At 39.2% G+C, this 20561-nt stretch overlaps 1 protein-coding gene across 1 annotated transcript in view; it reads right to left on the bottom strand.

Moving 5' to 3' along the window:
* Nucleotides 1–1707: 1707 nt before the first annotated feature.
* The window catches only part of LOC120538858 (pituitary homeobox 3-like), a 33166-nt gene continuing 14312 nt past the window's right edge, over nucleotides 1708–20561 (bottom strand). Inside the window, exons 2-3 of the mRNA XM_039768421.1 lie at nucleotides 7918–8153; nucleotides 1708–2743 (exon numbers count right to left, since the gene is read on the bottom strand). Coding sequence (XP_039624355.1) covers nucleotides 2219–2743; nucleotides 7918–8153 — 761 coding nt within the window. The 3' untranslated portion in view covers nucleotides 1708–2218. The remainder of the gene's footprint in view (nucleotides 2744–7917; nucleotides 8154–20561) is intronic.

The following is a 20561-nucleotide window of genomic DNA, read 5'->3' as shown; positions in this document are numbered from 1 at the left end:
GGCACCACATAGTGACCCCATATAATTGAAAAATAGACATACAAGCAATAATTGCAAAGAATGTCTTTTCAGACAGGAGTTCCATAGTGAACTGATTTAAAAAAAAGTCCAAACTTCCGGTCATATGTCCTCCCGGCAGGAAGAGAAGGGTCCAGGTGGACAGACACCGGAGGTGACATCTGAGATTTCCAGCTGTCAATCAGCCGGTCGGCAGAGGGAGGAAAAGACCAGGCATTAGGACACAGCGCCAACCTCTGGAGCAGAGAGTAATTACAATCACCAGAGTAAAGTTTAATCTCAGATAAACTGACAAGTGCTTATACTCATGTAAAATAGGAGCTTGGGAACTTTGTTGTATGTTATAATTAACTAAAGGATGATAGATAGCACGACCAAAGGAAATTCTCGGTCATCCAGTTTTTGATTGATATCACTTTCTAAAAATAGCCATCAAGCCACAATACAAGATTAGGCAGCTCTGTTGGATTGGCACAGATGCTATACAGCTTTGAAAGAGGCAGATGGCACTCCTCTTTTAATATGAGAACAAAGCATTAGTCGAGGGAGAGACATCATAGGCAGTTCTGAAACCACACCAAAACATCACTCTGTCAGAAGACAAAAGTACAGCACACCCACAAAATGAAAATGCGCTCAAATGGAGAAGGGGCGACAGCCTATGCCATGGTGGCACATACATTTAATGAACACTTGGCTGGATTAAGAAGAATGGAAACTTTAATTTACATGAGCATGTCTCTCTTGGTTATACTTAAATAAAACTAGATAGATCACCTTTATAGTTTCCTATCATATACCATTTTATTACAATTACCAATCGGTTTGATAGATAGATAGATAGATAGATAGATAGATAGATAGATAGATAGATAGATAGATAGATAGATAGATAGATAGATAGATAGATAGATAGATAGATAGATAGATAGATAAAAACAAACTTTGTTTGTCCATAAAGGCAATGCTTAAAAATAATCTTTGAAGCTTATCTCACTGAATCTTGCCTTATTTACTGATATCATCTGCTGTGAATAATGAATAAGATTTGTTGTTTGTTCTTTTGGTTCAGAAACCAAAAGGATATAATCATCCCGGCAGAAAATTCTCCTGGCTTTTGTTACTTTATTTGTTTAGCTCTTTCTGGAGCAGAACATATGTGTCCCTCTTACAAGATAGGTGTTGAGGTTGAGGTAGCCAGCCTCGGCCAGCGCTAATTTGTGTGAGTTGTAGCACTTCAGGGGCAGCGATTTGGGTGCTAAAGCCTGTTGGCATCCCAACAGATAAGCAGCTTGTGAGCAGAGTGGCTTCTGGTCCTTGCTAAGGTATTAAAGCTGAGGTAGCCAGCATCATCCGTCACTGAGATATTGAAGCGAGGTTTGCTTGCCTCGACCATTAGCTGTCTGTGTGAATGTAAAAGACGTAAGTATTATGGGGTGTGCGTGTAAATCAAGGCCAATGATTTAGGCAATTCTAGTATAAATGTGTCCACCAATATAAAAAGAACCTTACAGGTTAAATAAAATACCTTTTGTAAACACAATAAAAGAATTATGCCCTTCCTTAATGCGAATTTTGGACTGGAATCTGCAGGTTTGAGGATATGATATTAATTTAAATTTTTATGAATCTTTAAATATACAATCACACAATATTAAAAAAAAAACAATTTTATTAAAAACAAATATCAATGAAATTACAAAAATGTAAACTTTTCACAACAGTAGATGAGAGATACGTCAGGCTGGCAGTGCAGTCAAAGAACAGCAACTACTTGTTGTCTTGAGTATTAAAAAAAAATCAAAACACTGCTGTCTGGACTAGGACAGAAAAATGGCTAACCCTAAACTGTTGAAAGAACAACACCATTTTCTTTGGGTTTATAGGAAAAACTCTGTAGTCTGGGCTTTCTGAGCCAATTATACAAGTAACTCACCTGAGGAGCTGTTTCTCGTTTTTTTTCATAAAACATTCAGAAAATAATAAATCATTTAGCAAACAGCTGAGTGAGGAATCCAAAGGAATCCTGCTTTTTAAACCCTGCAGTCAAACTTCTCCCTTAATAACCAAGCTGTGTTTCCTATTTATTTTGCTATCAGTGTCTATAGGAAAAGCACCAAAAATGTCACCAAGGACGACTTTATAGCACATTAATTTCAAAGGTCAGTTTTTTGTTGCTTTGTTGCTTCGTCTTCTTGTCTTATACTGGACGGTCCATATTATATTCACAGGGACTCGCTGCTGAGCTCTGCATCATCCCATACCCAAAATGTGTGTGCTGCTTGGTACGCAGTCTCAGGTTTGCCAGACTGTGTCCACCAGGATCCCGACTGTAATTATAAGGAGATGAAGAGGCACAATAAGGTGATGGGGTGACCCCAGTACTTATTGAAGAGCCAGACAGGTTCTCAATGCCTGATGCAACTGAGCTGGGCATCGGCACACTGGTGAGGGAGGTGGGTGGTGGTGGAGGAGGGAACATCGGCTGTGAGGGCAGTGGGGAGACGTTCATGGAGTTGAAAAACTGGAAGCTGGTTTTGGTTGCGATGCCACCACTGTGCAGTCCCTTGGTAGCCCAGTTAGTGTAAGGGGAGTAGCCAGCATACACTTCCTCGTACTGGGGAAGCATTCCCGGGAACTGGGAGGCAAAGCCCGGCTTGCAAATATCTTGTGGCTGGTGACGCTCTTTTTTTCGCCATTTTGCTCTACGGTTCTTGAACCACACCTGGAGGATAAAGAGAAGAGAAGTAATTGGACATTGCTCATTAATGGACCTCAGCTCCACATCTGAAGTAGTGATGTCACTCAACGTGTCCAAGCAATATGCTGGCATCATAACTAAAGTCACAGTAATATAGTCTGATCTGTTAATTCTCTGCACTCATTCCAAATCAATCAATCATCCATCCATTCATCCATTTTCCAACCCGCTGAATCCGAACACAGGGTCACGGGGGTCTGCTGGAGCCAATCCCAGCCAACACAGGGCACCAGGCAGGAACCAATCCCGGGCAGGGTGCCAACCCTAATCAATCATTATTTTAATATATCACTGGTAACCACCATGAGGCACTATACAGATGAAATATCAGATATTCTAAAGGAAACATTTTTAATAGATACATGGGAAATATAAATATGAAGCAGTCACGATTCACAGTGACGGCCCTACATTTCATTTCTCTGAATCTGCTAAATCCATATTCAAAGCCACAACAGCAAAACAGGAGCCAACCCTGAGGGCATTCCAGTCTGTTCTAAGCACAGTCCAGAAACACCAGTGCTGTCAGGCCAGTTCAGAGTCACCAGTTAATCTAAAGGGCATCCTGGGGCTGTGGGCAAAAACAACACTTTTGCAAAAAGTGATTTTCGTAAAAAATCAAATATTTCGGTGTTTTTTTCTGTCCATCTTCTATGCTACGTTTCTGATTTTGCTGCTTCTCATGAGTGTAGAATTTGTTCTTTTTGTGTATGATTGAATTTCGTTAATGTGGTAACTCCTTGTTGTGCTGGAACCATGAACTTTTATTCTTTGTATTTCCTGGTTTGCTGTGGTTTCACAAACAGATGTTAAATCACACATTAATACAATTGCTGTTTTGTCGAATAATTTAATCATTAAAATTACATGTAAGCTGGGTAAATCTAATGATTCTTTTTTGTGTTGCTCCTCTCTATTGAACTATTATTCATGATGCAACTTTCAAAACTCCATAAACTCAATATGTTAAGTTGGGTTAACTCTAATATACTCACAAAATTTCAGAAACATACACTCAGATGTTTTGCAGTAATTTGTGTATTTTTTGTGGTGTTTACTCTCCCATTACAAAATTCCTGGAGCTCCAAGAAACCTGTATTTTAAATTGCATGAACAATAATGTAAATGCAACATTTTGAGAAAGTAAACGGAGCCTTTTTTTAAGTGATGTGTGATTTTCTTTGTGCTGGTCCCCAATAATGCCACAATGCCTTTGTTTGTACTGAGTCACTGACAGGGCCAGACCTAAACAACACGCCAAACTCATTACCACTGGCTGCACCATTTTGCTGTAATGATGCAGTTTTGGTTTTTTTTTTGCCCCTTCAGCCATTTATGCTGAGACAAACAAACAGGTTAGTGTGCAACAAATACCATCAGTTAAAGCTGAAAATTAGGATTTTTAATAAATAGAGTAAAAAAAAAAAGTGGAAACATTTTGAACGTTCCTTATATTTGTGATATAAACTGCTCAAAAAAATTAAAGGAACACTTTGAAAACACATCAGATCTCAATGGGAAAAAGAAATCCTCCTGGATATCTATATTGATATAGACTGGGTAATGTGTTAGGAACGAAAGGATGCCACATCGTTTGATGGAAATGAAAATGATCAACCTACAGAGCCCTGAATTCAAAGACGCCCCAAAAATCAGAGAGAAACAATTATGTGGCAAGCTAGTCCATTTTGCCAAAATTTAATTGCAGCAACTCAAAATTGTACGCAGCACTTTGCATGGCCCCTGTGTTCTTGTATACATGCCTGACAACATCGGTGCACGCTTCTAATGAGATGAGAGATGGTGTTGTGGGGGATCTCCTCCCAGATCTGGACCAGGGTATCACTGAGCTCCTGGACAGTCTGAGGTGCAACCTGGTGGCATTGGATGGACCAAAACATAATGTCCCAGAGGTGTTCTATTGGATTTAGGTCAGGAAAGTGTGGTGGCCAGTCAATGGTATCAATTCCTTCATCCTCCAGGAACTGCCTGCATACTCTCACCACATGAGGCCAGGAATTGTCGTGCACCAGGAGCCACTGTACCAGCATAGGGTCTGACAATGGGTCCAAGGATTTCATCCTGATACCTAATGGCAGCCAAGGTGCCTTTGTCAAGCCTGTAGCGGTCTGTGTGACCCTCCATGGATATGCCTCCCCAGACAATCATTAACCCACCACCAAACTGCTCATGCTGAATGATGTTACAGGCAGCATAATGTTCTCCATGGCTTCTCCAGACCCTTTCACTTCTGTCACGTGCTCAGGGTGAACCTGCTCTCATCTGTAAAAAGCACAGGGCACCAGTGGTGCATCTGCCAATTCTGGTATTCTATGGCGAATGCCAATCAAGCTGCATGCTGCTGGGCAGTGAGCTCAGGGCCCATTAGAGAACATGGGGCCCTTGGGTCACCCTCATGAAGTCTTTCTGGTTGTTTGGTCAGAGACATTCACACCAGTGGCCTGCTGGAGGTCATTTTGTAGGGCTCTGGCAGTGCTCATCCTGTTCCTCCTTGCCCAAAGGAGCAGATACTGGTCCTGCTGATGGGTTATGGAACTTCTATGGCCCTCTCCAGCTCTCCTAGAGTAACTGCTTGTCTCCTAGAATCTCCTCCATGCCCTTGAGACTGTGCAGGGAGACACAGCAAACCTTCTGGCAATGACACGTATTGATATGCCATCCTGGAGAAGTTGGACTACCTGTGCAACCTCTGTAGGGTCCAGGTATCGCCTCATGCTACCAGTAGTGACACTGACTGTAGCCAAATGCAAAACTAGTGAAGAAACAGTCAGAAAAGATGAGGAGGGAAAAATGTCAGTGGCCTCCACCTGTTAAACTACTCCTGTTTTGGGGGTCATCTCATTGTTGCCCCTCTAGTGCACCTGTTGTTAATTTCATTAACACCACAGCAGCTGAAACTGATTAACAACCCCCTCTGCTACTTAACTGACCAGATTAATATCCCATAAGTTTCATTGACTTTATGCTATACTCTGATTAAAAAGTGTTCCTTTTATTCTTTTGAGCAGTATATATCTGCCAAATAATACCAAGAGTATGCGATACACGTTTCACTCTTATTGGGGGTCGTCAGTTGTACATACTTTTGCATCCCCTTTTGGGAATCGAACCTCAGATGTCAGCGCCTCTGAATTGCAATCTGATTATTGATATTTTTGTCTCATTGCGGTTGGGCTAAGCCATCTTGAATTTCCAAAAAGCAGTTTTTCCCAGTTACATTTGCATTATTGCTATAATCCATTATACAAATATTCATGGGCAATGATGGGTACTATGACTAGTAAAATATATTACATTATTTTATAAGTGGAGTCACAGAGAGCTGAGGCATGTGATTAGTGGTTCGTGGCATTGGGCAAGTATTAAATAAATAATCGCACCCTAGATTGTGCAGGTTCAGAATTAGGGGCAGGTGTGTATGAATGTGCTCTGCTCTAAAGATAAAGGGTTACCTGGCTGATCACCCATACACGTGCCAATACAGTTATCAGTCAGGTGCCTCATTTGTGCTGTGGAGGGAGTGGCGCTCAATCAAAGCAATAAAAGTAGCTTGCACAGGGGGTGCCAGGGCTGGGGTGTTTCAGAATGGAGGCAGGTGGTCAGGAGCAGAGCCTAAGGGCAAGGAGGTTGTTAAACTCAAGAAGGGGCGCTCCTACTGATGCCAAGGGACAGGTGGCAGGAGACGTGTGCTGCTTGGCGTGGCGCCCCATGGTTGCCAAGGGTGTGGCAATGAGGACCTGAGCCTGGATGTAATGGTTGACTGCACCTACTGGTGGGTGTCTCCTTTTACTGCAAGGTCCTACATAGGATTAGCATAGGAGAAGCCAAATTTGTGAGAGAAGCATTGGGGCTTGTGAGTTTATAAAGGAACTATCTTTTTATTTTAATATCAATTTTAAGAAATTATTTGTGGATTGATTTTAACATCCACCAATTTGTTTTATTGCATTATTTATATAAGGAAATATAACATTGCACTTTAAAACACTGTTTTTTTGATGGACTTTTAATAAAAACACTCTTAATTTTGCACCTACCCCTTGGCTAGATGTATGTGTCTTCATTTTCATCTCGGTTATGACTAGCAATGGTTGCGGGTTAATGAGGCTCCAAAATGGCACAGCGAGCATGGAGCCAACCTGCACCATCAGAGTGATAATTCAGGTGACACTGGACACATTGCACTCCATTACAGAGGACATTTTAAACCAACACTTACATATGCTGGAGATAATTTGGAGCTGACAATGAACTGAACACACATCTTTGCGATGTTGGAGAAAGATTGAAGTACACAGGAGATTACAGTATGCATAAAGAACTCACAGTCTTCACACAGACAGGAACTGTGAGGTAGAAGATTTAACTGCTGAACCAGCATGTCACCCTCTTTTATATTTATTATATTATATCTCTAAGCAGAACCTCTTCACACAATTGTACCAGAATGAAAATGCGAATGCTTTTTCTTAAAGCCTTGAGGTAGTGGTGTTAACCAGTTTGCTATTATACCACTCCACTTCTAAACCAAATTCTGAAACGATATCTACAACATATACAGTCTGGTCCCATTTTATCACAAATGACTTTTATTATCCTAAAGTAATTTATTTCCATTTTCAAATGACAGAAAACATAAGACAACAATAAGACAGATAGAGTAGTTTTTCAGGTGTTTCTCCATGGGCACTAATTCAGTTCACTAAAGTTTTTATTTTTAGTAGGTGGCAGCCTCACAACTTTAGAGTCCTGGGATCAAATGATAGCCCAGTCACTGCCTGTGTATATATAGTTTTGATGCTTTCTGTGTTGGTTTTTCTCCAGGTACTATTCTGGTCAAATTGCCACATCCCAAGGACATGAACATTATGTTAATGACTACATGAGCAAATGTACCCAGCGACAGACTAGTGCCCAGTCAAAAAATGGCTCCTGACTTGGGTCTGGGACTGTGGGGAGAGGCTGTATCCTCCCATAACTGGATTAAGCAAGTTTCATTTAGGATGAGAGTGTAAGCCCCATAACTGCAATATCCCAATCATTTTTAGCATAGAAGAAAGTCTTGTGAAGAGGCAATCATTTGTTACCATTTTCTGTAAGGTCATTGTGGTGCTTACCCGGATGCGAGCTTCAGTGAGATTGGTCCACACAGCTATTTCTTCACGCATGCTCATGTCTGGGTATCGATTTCGCTGGAAAGTGGCCTCCAGTTCTTGCAGTTGCTGGCTAGTGAAGTGTGTTCTTTGTCTTCGTTGCCTCTTTTTTAGACTCCCAGCTGCTTCACATGAAATCCCTGCCTCTTCAGAGCTGGACTCAGAGCTGGACTTGAACCGAGAAGCCTCATGAGGTTCACCTGAAAATAAATGATGCAATAAAATTAAAAACTCAGTCACACACACATGCTTTCAGTGCATCTTCAGGGCTTCAACATTGATGGTAAATTCACTCCAATCTAGGGGTTGGGGCTGTCACTCTTTTCTTTCCCTCTTGTATTCCCAGATCCGATGATCATAGGATGGAGGATATCCGGAAGTCCTGTCTTTGCTGCCCTGGAAGACATTTAAAACCACTGGAAGTAGGCATTCATAACAGACTTGAGTCTGCATAAGATGTTTTTCCTAGTAGTGAACTGACAACATGTTCATTTGTTTTTGTTTTCATTTTTGGCACAACACCTGCTATTAAACAGGATTCACCCAGTGGTGCCACAACCCTTTTCGTGTCTTTTTTTACTTTTATTATAAGCCAAAGAATATCTTCACAAGAACAGGCCATTCATCCCATGACAGCTCTCTTATTACTATTCACACAACATGTCCAAAATACACTAAGATACTGTTTATGGCCATCCTGCTAGTTAACTCTTTCAGTGTCCCAGCTGTTCTCTGGGTAACTAAAAAATATTTCATTATTTTTCTAAATCTACTGTTAATTGGTTTCCATCTGTTCCCACAAGTGTCACTGAAGAACTGATTGTAGACCAGCATCTGACATGAGCCATCCTTCATAACTCCACCTACATCTGAAAAATGCCACTCCGTCAATCTTTCATCATACTGTATCTCAAACCATTTAGTCCTCAAATAAGTCTAGTCATTCCACTTTGCACTAAAGTTATTATGGTCTCCAAAAATTGTGCACTATATTTTAGATACCACCTCATAAGTGCAGAACCTTTTAAACTTTATGAGCCATGTGAACAGTAGGGGGTGCCACTGAGCTCCCAAACCCCAGACACACATGACCTAACACAACTCTGGTTCTAAAACTTTAAAAAGGATTAATCCATTTAGCTCAATAAAATTATGATTACAGTAAATATATAAACTTTTAAGTTCTCCTTCTCTCTCTCCTCCAATGAGCGTCACCCGCTGCCTCCCAACTCTGACTCATCCATGTCTTGCAATGGGCTCCTTTTATATTGGACCTGGGAGCACTTCCGGGGATGTGATATGGCCATATATCGCAAGAGCGATATATTCATACTAATCTAAGACAGAGGCTACTGGCCAAGAGGAGGGGGAAGTGTGACGACAGGAGTGGGGAGCCGGCGGGGACCTCCTCACTCATGTGCCAGCCTCCACTCAAATCGTTGTATCTCTCGAAACGTTTTGGAGCGGACCTTGACTCTGCTTAGCTAGCGATACTTGTTTGTTTATTGATTTGTAAAGTTTGTCCTGTTTCAGTACTATGCGGGCGAAGCCATGGGGGACGGCTAGTATAATATATAAGAAACTGACCCTTATACGAGTATTTGAATAAGTGGGCTCTGCAATGAACTGGTGTCCTATCCAGGATTGTTTCCAGGTCCCAGTGCCCCTGAATTGGATTAAGTTTGAAAGTATTATGTTATTTATGTAAAATATGAAGCACTGCTTCACACAGGATCACATTTGAAATATTTCTGAGGATCAAGCAGGATTTCAGGCAACAGTTTGTAGGTGGGTACATAATTGTTTCTAACCCAGGAAGCAAAGGATTATGGTGAAGGGAACATTTCAAAGTGAGATGATGTTAAAGTGGTGTCCCTCAGGTGTCAGTGCTGGGGTCACTGCTCTTTTAATACACATAAGTGATCTGGAAAAGAATAAAACTGATAGGTTTGCAGATGATACCAAACAGGTAGAAATGCAGACAACATGGAGTTAGCTGACTCAATACTGAGAGACCTGGACTGCATACAGGCTTGGGCAGATTAGTGGCAGATGAATTTTAATGCAAGCAACATGTAAGAAGGACCTGGGAGTCAAAAGGGACTTGTCATTATCTACATCCAGAAAGTGTACAGAAGCAATCAAGAAGGCTTATAAGATGTTAGGCTATATAGAGCAATGTCTGGAATATGAGTGAAGAGAGGTTATGTTAAGTTAAACAACTCACTTGCGAGGCCTCCTCTGGATTCCTGTGTTCAGTTTTAGTCTCCATATTACAAAAAAAAACACACAATAGGCTGATTCCAGGACTAAGATACAGCTCTCTTCTTCTCTGTATATATAAAATCCAATGTCTGTCTGCTTTTCATGAGAGAACTACTTAATGGATTTAAATCGGGATTTTTTCTATAGTTTGCTTAAACATTCCGGTTGATTTTGCGACCTCTCTCATCGCGCTAAGTATCGTAGTTCGCTTGTGGTACCGATTTATTTGTGAGAATCCAAGAAAGACACAGGGGGCCAAGTGGAGGGGATGCCATAATCACTCAAGCACCAGCTTTGGGGCATATCTTACATCCACTTAGCTAGCGAACGAGACAACTACTTAACAGATTTAGATCAGGTTCTTTCTGGAATTTGCTTGAACATTACGGTTGATTTTGCAACTTCTCTCATCGTGTTAAGAATCATAGTTCGCTTGCAGGAGCGATATATATTCGCGCTAATCTGAGACAGATCCTGTAGGCTGAGGGGAGAGGGAAGAGTGACATCAGGAGTAGGGAGCCGGTCAGGGCCCTCCACGCTGTCCTGTTTCACTTCTAAATGGGGGATGGCTAGTAACTTATATGGGTTTGAGCTATGAGGAAAGTTTGAAGAAGTTGAACACTTTCAGTTTAGTGACTCAGAAATTAAGAGGTGACATTATCCAAGTGCTTAAACTATGGATGGAACAGCTGATGCCAGATGTTACTTTAAAATAAATTCTTCAACAAGAACATTGGAACACAGCTGGAAGCACATTATGGGAAAATGTCACACAAATTTTAGAAAATTTTTCTTTATGCACAGAACCCCAAACACAAAGAAATAAACTATACAGTAGCATGATGGACAATAGGACTTTAAAGACCTTCAATCTTGGCTTGATGTTATTTTATACAATTATAGTAAATAGAATGGCAGTTCTTTTTGGGCTGAGCATCCCATTCTCATCACAATTGTTTTAATGTTTCTTATTCAGCTCAAAACCTCTGTACTGCAGCCTTTGTCTATATTAAACAATCTCTGCCACAAGCCATCTCTAATCTTCATTATTGGGTTAGATGTTGGTAATCACAATATTGTGTCTGTCTGTTTTTTTTATGACTAATTAAAGCTAAGACTAAGTGCTGCATTGCTTTCCTTCTGCATAGATTCAAGGTGGAGTGTGCAGTAAATATATTTGATAATTAATAAGTTATTGTGATTTAGGGATTCAGTTATTCTGACTTTGTTGCCTTATTTTCTATATTTACATATTTACACTTTTGCAAAAATAATTCAAAAGACCTGCACAGAACTGGAAAAGTCTTGGAAAATACAGTTTAACATACAAAAGTGCAAAAAGCTACACATGGACAAAAGTAGCATCATTTATAAATACAAGGTGGCAGACACTGTCCTACGTGAAGCAACCTACGGTTTATGTAAATACAACACTGACATCACCTAGGCAATGTGCATAAGCAATAGAAGAGGAAAATAAAATACAGGGGGTCCTCGGGTTACGACACAGTTCCACTCCTACAACAGTGATGAATTTTGGCGTAAGTCGAAACACACTCTAGCCTAAGTAACTTACTTATCTTAACACATTTGCAAAATCATAATCTAGAACATAAAAACACAAAATCTAAAACTCAGAAAAAGGAAAAGGACATAAATATACTGTACTGTTCACTGTACTGTAGTAACAGAAAAAATTAGTGTAAAAAAAATCCTAACCTTTATTCCTTTTTTAAAGTTTTTATGGGAGTGAGCGTTGTAAACTCGAAACGTTGTAACCCGAGGACCCCTGTACTAGGGTACATTGTAAAAACTGTTGAATATAAATCAGGGGACAAGACTGTTTAATACACTTGAGAGGCCACATCTGGAGTATTGTGCACGGGTCTGGACGTTATGTTATAAAAAAGACTGAGTGCCACTATAAGATGTGCAGAGGATGGCGACCATGTGCATCTCGGGACTACACGTCATGACCTACTGTGACAGACTCAGAGAGCTAAACCTTTGTAGCTGCAAGCAGAGAAGACTGTGTGGGGACCTAATGCAGGTCTTTAAAATTCTCCAAAGAATGGAGATGATCAAGCAGCATATGCTTGATTAAATTGGGAATCAGGTGCTTGAGGATGCCCGTGGAAAATAAGAGTTTTAAGTCCAAGAAGCCCTTCTTCATGATAAAATTTGTGAGAATCTGGAGCAAGTCACGTAGTTATGAACATTAACAACATTTAAAAAGCATTTGGATGAGATGTTGGGACAGCTTAGCTATTAACTAACTAAACGAACCTGAGGACTGAATGGTCTCTTTTTCTTTGTCAGACTTTTTATGCACTTAATTAGCTTGCCACACATAAATCAGCACTTTTACTAGAATTACTTAATATTATATAAGCTGTAATAAAATCCCATCTTTAAATATAAATCACTAGAGACCATATAAAGAACTTCTAAAGTTCGAAGACAAAGACTTTTATATAATCAAACATTTGACAGAATATTCCACTTACAGAGAGAATGAAAGCAAGGAAAGGGCGTATATGGAATTGTATTGTTAATTGGTCAAATTTTTATAAACATTTGAATAAAATTATAAAGAAGAGCAGCCCTCAGTCTTGTCTTAGTCCCACTCTTTTCTTGAACGTTTTTCAACATTTTGTGGTTTGTTAAAGTGTGTGCTTTTGGGGTACTAATAAGCTGTGATATGAATTAATCTTTTTTCAGGGACCTTCAAATACATTGCAGTCTCTGCTCAATAAAGAATACATTGTGGCTATAAGCTTTGATTTTTAATGTTCTTATGGGATAATTACCTCCTGTTAGTTTATACAAATTTAACAGAAGTTTAGGTCTAAGTTAAATGGAGACATTGTGGTCACACCACTTATGAGAGTATCAGTAGCCACAAAAAGAACAGAACAATTTTCTACACCCATTGATTCTGGTACAGAATTGCAAGAAAATGGAGTCTTTTCTGGAAGCAGAGAATGCAAATTAGAAATTATTCTAGAAGGGGAGACCAGTCCATCACAAAGGGGCTCTTCATTCACACGGCCCCTCTCATTCACACCAGAGAGTTCACCTAGCAGTGATGCTTTTAAACAGTGGGGGGAAACTCACAGAACCACAGGACGAACATTTGGGCTTCTTCACCAAGAGGCACCCCAGCAATGATGCAGGCACATGTTTTGTGAGGCTCACCTATTGTATGTCGTGTTCAACATAACACATACTAATGAAATACAAATCTACTTGAATAGCAGTGCATCTATGCTGCAATGTTCAATTTCATAAAATAAAACCAACATCAGTGCTCAATCAACAGAAATGAACACAACAGAAAATGTTCATCAAGTGAAGGAGACTGAATATGAGTCTGGCATCACCAAGTGGACCTGTCGACTCTCCCTTCCAGTCACTAAATAATTTTGTCCATTGCTTAAAAGAATTAAGAGTTAAATAAAAACTTTCTAAAAATAAATTCTATATATGTTTTATTTTCAAGCACATTCACATGATTTAGTTTGATATATTTATGCATCTGCAAAAACTATTCAAAAAGTCTTTGGCAATCCACAGACTTGGATGAACACTTGGACAAGGCAGCTTAATGTAGAAAAGTGCAAAGTGCTTTTCCTTTTGATATCAAAAGGAAATATGAATTATAAATAAAAAGTGTTAAAAATTTAGAATAAATTGAATAAAAGTAAACATTCTAAATAAATACTATATGGACTTTTATTCCAAACCACATAATCTTCAAACAAAGTCACAATAATACAAACAGCAAAGCCTCTCTCATGCTGAATGTAAGCTAATGGCGGACTGTTACCAGTGGGAAACATTTAAAAATGCTTTAAACTAAATCAGCAGAAATTTAAACTTTTACTTCAAACATTTTGTTGAAAAGTCAACTTTATTATAGGTAAAACCTTTGAATAAAAAGGTTGTAATTTTTATACATTAACCTTATCAAAATCAAGGACTATACTAAATGAGCTAAATTTGACTGGAATCTGTTGTTCCGCCCTCAGGCTGCATACTGGGAACAGGCAGATGATATCTGGGGACACCTAAAACTTATACAGCTGATTCACAAAATATTTCACTTTCTGTACATTTTGAGTTATAGATTTAATTTTCAATGGATATATTTTCACCATCAGTCTATATTCAATTACCCATAATGACAAAGTAAAAACATGTTTTCATTAAGGTTTGCAAATTTAATAAAAATCAAAGACTGAAATCTTTTATTTGTATTAGTATTCAGAATATTGTTCAATACTTGGTTTTCTTCTGTAAGTCTCAAAATGCTTTGCACTTCTGGATTTGAACAGTTTAGCTCAATCCTCCTTGTAGATTCTCTCAGACTCCATTAGATTGGATGGGACGTGTTAACTGCCAACTTCAAGGCACTCTGCAGCTTTTCTATGGACTTTAAGTCTGGGCTTTGGCTGTGCCACTCAAAGACAGACAGAGACTTGTCCCGAAGCAACTTCAGAATTGTCTTAGCTGTATGCTTTGGGTCATTGTCATGCTGAAAGGTGAACTGTCATCCCAGTCTGAGATCAGGTGCACTCTGATCCAGGTTTTCTTCAAGGACTTCTCTGTATTCAGTGTCATTCATCCTTTTTGCAGTTCTGACCAGTCTCCCTGCCACTGCAGCTGAGAACCGCCCCAATAACATGACACTGTCACCGCTATGCTTCACTGTGAAGATGGTATTAAGCAGGTAATGAGCAGTGCCTGATCTTCATCAGGCATACTGCAGTGTTTGGGGTTTTGTCTCACCAGACCAGAGAATCTTTTTCTTCATGATCTTTGAGTCCTCTAAACTGTCATATGCCTTTTTCTCTGTCTAGCCACTCTACCATGAGTGCCTAAATGATGGAATGTTGTGGAGATGGTCATCCTTCTGACATGTTCTCCCATCTCAGCAGAGGACTTCTGAATCTAGGTTTGAGTGACCATTGAGTGCTTGGTCACCTCCCAGACCAAAGTCATTCCTACCCAGTAACTCAGTTTAACCAGACAGACAATTCTAGGAAGAGCCCTGGTGGTTCCAAACTTTTTCCATTTCACAATTATTGAGGCCACTGTACTCCTAGGAAAACTTTAGAAATCGTTTTATACCCAAATCTATGCCTCACCACAATCTGATTAAAGATGTGTCTTGAATTCCATGGCTTGGTTTTTGTCCTGAAGTGCAGTTTGAACCTGATATGCATAGGTGTGTACCTTTCTAAATGGTTTCCAATCAACTCAGTTTGCCAGAGATGGACTCCAATCATGATCTAGACACATCACAAGGATAAGTAAAGCAAAGAGAATGTAACTGACCACAATTTGGAGGGCCATAGTAAAGGGTCTAAAAACTGATATGAATGAGAGATTTCAGTTTTGATTTTTTAAAAATTTCCAAACCTTTCTCAAAACATGTTTTTAATTTGTCATTATGGGTTGTTGAGTGTAAAGTGATGGGCAAAATGGCAAATATATTCATCTCGTATTAAATCTACAACAGAATAAAGTGTGCAGACAGTGAAGGAGTCCGGACATTTTCTGGATCCTCTGTAGATTCATCAATACTCGATATCCAAATCTAAACAGCTTTACAATATTATCTTCTACACAGCTTATGGGAAAAATAAAGGCCAGTTTATATATGCTGAAGATTTAGTCTGAGAATTTTGATGGACACATATTTTGATGTGGAAGACAGAAATGTACATGACATTTTATCAAGATACCATGCAGTCCTTTGACAAGAATTTAATGAGACCTAGAGTTAAGCTGAAGTTTTACAGTCAGTTTTTAATGTGACGCTTCACCAAATGTATGATGAACTTAATGTTTGTGTGTGGTTTTCAGATCTGTTTTGAAGTGTAACTGCCCTTTGGGGAAATAGTCTACTGAAAATTTGGAAAGGCAACTGACAGAGAAATTTATAGGAGAAGTGACGCTGCAAAATATGAGGGTTCAGAGCAAGTGAAAATATTTGAGTCAGGATGCAGAAAACAACAGCACTATATAGTAAAAGAAAAAACTAAACTATAATCCTAATGACCTTTTAGAAAACTTGCATAATTAGTTGACTCAGATATTGATGTGACTTAATAAACCTGAGGAAGGCTATGTAGATGAAACCTTGTGCCTCTAACCTTCTTTTCTATTTTTCATTTCTGTGTAGGAAAAGCTTTTACCTTCTTTTTCCCATATTCAAGGTAATTCATAAAGACCTAGCTGAATAAAAGTGATTTCCATCCATCCATCCATTGTCCAACCCGCTATATCCAAGCTACAGGGTCACGGGGGTCAGCTGGAGCCAATCCAAGCCAACACAGGGCACAAGGCAGGAAACAAACCCCGGGCAGGGTGCCAGCCCACCGCAGTAAAAGTGATTTCTTCAACCATAATTTAAGAAAAAGGGTGTGCAGTGGTGTGGCACCTTATCGAGAGCTGGTTCCTGTCTTGAACCCAATACTACTAGGCCTCTTGAATGGATGGAAAACTTCATCAAGTAGGGATAAATATTATCCATTTATTTCGACTTTTGTAACTTTAAAATATTCTATTTGTGCACCTCCCATAACTAAGTAAGTATTATACTATTGTATTATTGTTAAGTGAAATGTGTTCCTTGAATTTACTTGTTACTTTTGGAAGGTGATGTTCTTTTCTGTGTTTGTCTGATGTTACGTCTGCACTAAAGATACAGATTTTATTGAATCATATGAAAGGCAGCATTGCTTCTAATAGGATGACACAGTAGCTACTCTGCCTCACTGTTGTCATAATGAAAGGTGACTTGGAGGTCCGTATCTTTAGAGACCTGGGCTCAACTCCTGATCCATTCACAACCTGCGTGGAGTCTGCATATGCACTGCATGTTACGATGAGCTGACTGCTCATCTCAACATCAAAAATATGATTTTATCAATTAATTTATTGGTGTCCACAACCTGGCTAAGGACAGCTGTCTATGTTGTTTGTGGTGGTGGCCAGTGCTGGACTGTCATCCTTTCAGATCTGGTTCCAGTTGTGGTAGACTCTGTCTCACTAAGGCCAGAGCATGGACAATGCAAACTTAGGAAACTGGCAGGCTGATGTGAGAATATTTAATTTCAATAATGTTTGAATATTTAAATTATGCTTGTATTGATGTTGCCCCAACCAATGCAATGCAGACATAGTAATTTATTATTTTTAAGCATAAATAAAGAAATTGTGTAATTTGAATACAAAACAGATACTTGATTTTAGTCCAGTTGCCTATGCCAGACAATTTAATACAAAGACAGTAGGTGGACATTTGAAATGCATTTATTTTAAACACAACTTTATTTTTCTTTCTTTCTTTCTTTCTTTCTTTCTTTCTTTCTTTCTTTCTTTCTTTCTTTCTTTCTTTCTTTCTTTCTTTCTTTCTTTCTTTCTTTTGCTCCCACAAAGTCACAAAACTTTCCCTTTTTATGTTGTAGAATTATTTTTTCATTTAAATCCTGTCCATTGCTACAACCTCCAGGGGGTCCAGAGTGTGTCCTATAACCGAGTGGGTGCTTATAATTAGCTTGATGATTCGCTGGGCCTCTCTTGTAGTGATATTATCAGCTCAGCACACCATAGCATAGAAAATCACACTGGCCATCACAGAGTTATAGAAGATGTGAAGGATGTCACTTCCCACATTAAAGTAACTCAGTCTCCGCTGTCCTGTCTTATACAATTCCTCTGTGTTCCGAGACCAGTCCAACCTGTCATTAATGTGGACCCCCAAGTACTTGTAGTAGTGGACCACCTGTACATCTACACCCTGAATAGTAACTGAACTAGTATTGTGAAAGTCAATATTCATTTCTTTGGTTTTGCTGATGTTAAGTTGCAGACAATTTTTTTTTGTACCAAGAAACACCTGAGTCTAATACGTGTCTCATCTCTTTTATCAACACACCCCATAAATGCAGAATCATTTAAGAAATTCTGCAAGTGACATGAACTGGGATTATATTTATAGTGTGAGGTGTACAGAGCAAAGAAAAATGGAGACAGGACTGTTCCTTGTGGTGCGCCAGTGTTGCTCACATCCATATCAGAAACACAGTCCTAGAGTCTCACAAACTACGGTCTGTCTGACTGATACTCCATTACCCAGGACACCACAGACTCATCCACCTGCATATCTCTGAGTTTACTACATAACAGGGATGGCTTGATGATATTGAAGGTGCTGGAGAAATCAAAAAACACCTAATCCTCAAAGTGCTGTCAGCTTTGTTCAGGTGAAGAAAAAGCCTTATGGAGCAGATAGATAATTGCATCCTGCACTCCGATCTTTGTCCGATAGGAAAACTGCAGTGGGTTAAGGTGGTCTACCTTAATACTTTCAGACAACTAATTAATGAGCAAAAGTTTGTGAAGAAACACTACTGGGGCTCCTTTATACCAACAGAAATGTGCTTGTGCAATACCTCACTGTGACTGTGACTGTGACTCTGACCGCCAAGTCAGAAGTTTTCTTTTCTTTCATTTTTCATTTTTTCTTCTTTTGTACTCATTGTGGTGAGTGTTCAAACCATAGAGTGCATATTTTATATATTTATTTAGCTATGCATTTATCTATTTATTTAAAGTGCTTCTGTAAAAACTCAAATCTATCTATCTATCTATCTATCTATCTATCTATCTATCTATCTATCTATCTATCTATCTATCTATCTATCTATCTATCTATCTATCTATCTACCAAAGTCACATAGCTGTCCTCCATGACAATTAATATAATTTCCCTTGTGTGAAGAAAACTGGTAAGTGTACTGTAATTGTAAAGACTCTCCATCCATTTTCCAAAACCACTCGTCTGGTCCAGAGTTATGTAGTTAAGTAATGCCTAATTTCACACAAAGTGGAAACCAACTCTGGATGGGTGTGCCAGTCCACTGCATGGCAAACTCACAGACACACTCACACACAGGGCCAGTTTAGACATGTTAATGACACCAACGTTGAAGTCTTTGTGATAAGCAGAAAATACTGAGTCCCTGATTAAAATCTCCTGTACTCACTTGAGGAATGTGCATGTTCATGATGACAGCTCTGAAACTTGAATTCAACCCCAAGGCTCCATAATTATTGACAATAGATATGTGTTCAATCCATCTACTAAAAAGCACACTCAGCACACACTACTGATCCAAGCAGAACATTTCTATTAGGTAGTGTAATGAACTTGTTGAAACGGCTGATAATTCGATTTATTAATTGGAGATATTCCACTGCAGATGATGCCCTGTGTTGAAGGAGAATATGTAAGTTGGGGGCTGATAGTGTGGGGATGCAGGACTTGTTACATGAATCTGAAGCTGAGAGAGATGTATGAAACTGATCTGGCTTAGACGCGGCTTCCAGACTGTTAGGCATTCTGGGACTGAGCTTTTTTATTATATTATACCATTGCTGTGAAACTGATCTGTTTAAATTATTTTGAACTAAATCAGTCATAGATAGGACACCCTGGGATGCTGATGTGTCTTAAGTGAAGCTCAACTTTGAGGTATGACAGTAAGATTCTATAGATGGGGCTCCCGGCTTTCGTTTCATTTGTTTTTAATTGCTGTGTGTGTATGTATGAGAGAGGACGGTGTTTTATTTTCGTGAGGGGTTGACTAAAAGGTGTGGTGGCTTTAAATAAGCCTTGGGTGCTTTGTGCACGTGGAATTCATGGTTAATGTTATTCTTTTGTTCAGGTTTTTGGAATTGATGATTTAGTTGTAATATTTTTTTATTAATGAATAAAGATATTAAATATTTTGTGTTCACGCTATAGCAATGATTTGTGTGGTTTTTGTATTTTTAGAAAAAATTCTGTTGGTATGAGGCACCCCACTTCTTAATAATAAAAAGGATATTTTAAAGGGATTTATTGTAATTGATTTGCATGAATGGTGTAGACTCAAACCAGACCAAAATGTTGATCAACAAAGTGTGAGACAGGTTATATTTGATCTAGCTGGGAAGTTCCAGGTATTACAGTAGCAAAGTTGAATTTTCATTCTTTCTTTTTTCTAACTGTGTTATGAATCTTGCACTTGCAGAATCTGAAGGCATAATCTTGTTAAACATTTAATAACTAGCCATGTGCGCCCAACTACGTGCGTGTGAAAGTTGTCTGTGAAGGGCTCCCAGTTTAAACGCGGCTGCCAATCGTGCACTGAGCCCTTCGTCGCACAGCATTATGATTTTTATAAGGGAAACAAAATTACAAAAGAAAACCCTTGGACATTGATTCGAAAGGAACGGCCTACTCGGAATCACTGTCCGAATAGTAATTATGTGGTGGTGTAGGAGCA

This window comes from Polypterus senegalus, chromosome 11 (assembly GCF_016835505.1).
Source record: "Polypterus senegalus isolate Bchr_013 chromosome 11, ASM1683550v1, whole genome shotgun sequence".
Lineage (NCBI taxonomy): Eukaryota > Metazoa > Chordata > Cladistia > Polypteriformes > Polypteridae > Polypterus > Polypterus senegalus.
Note: the sequence above shows the minus strand (reverse complement) of the source record. Positions and strands in the feature narration are given on the sequence as shown.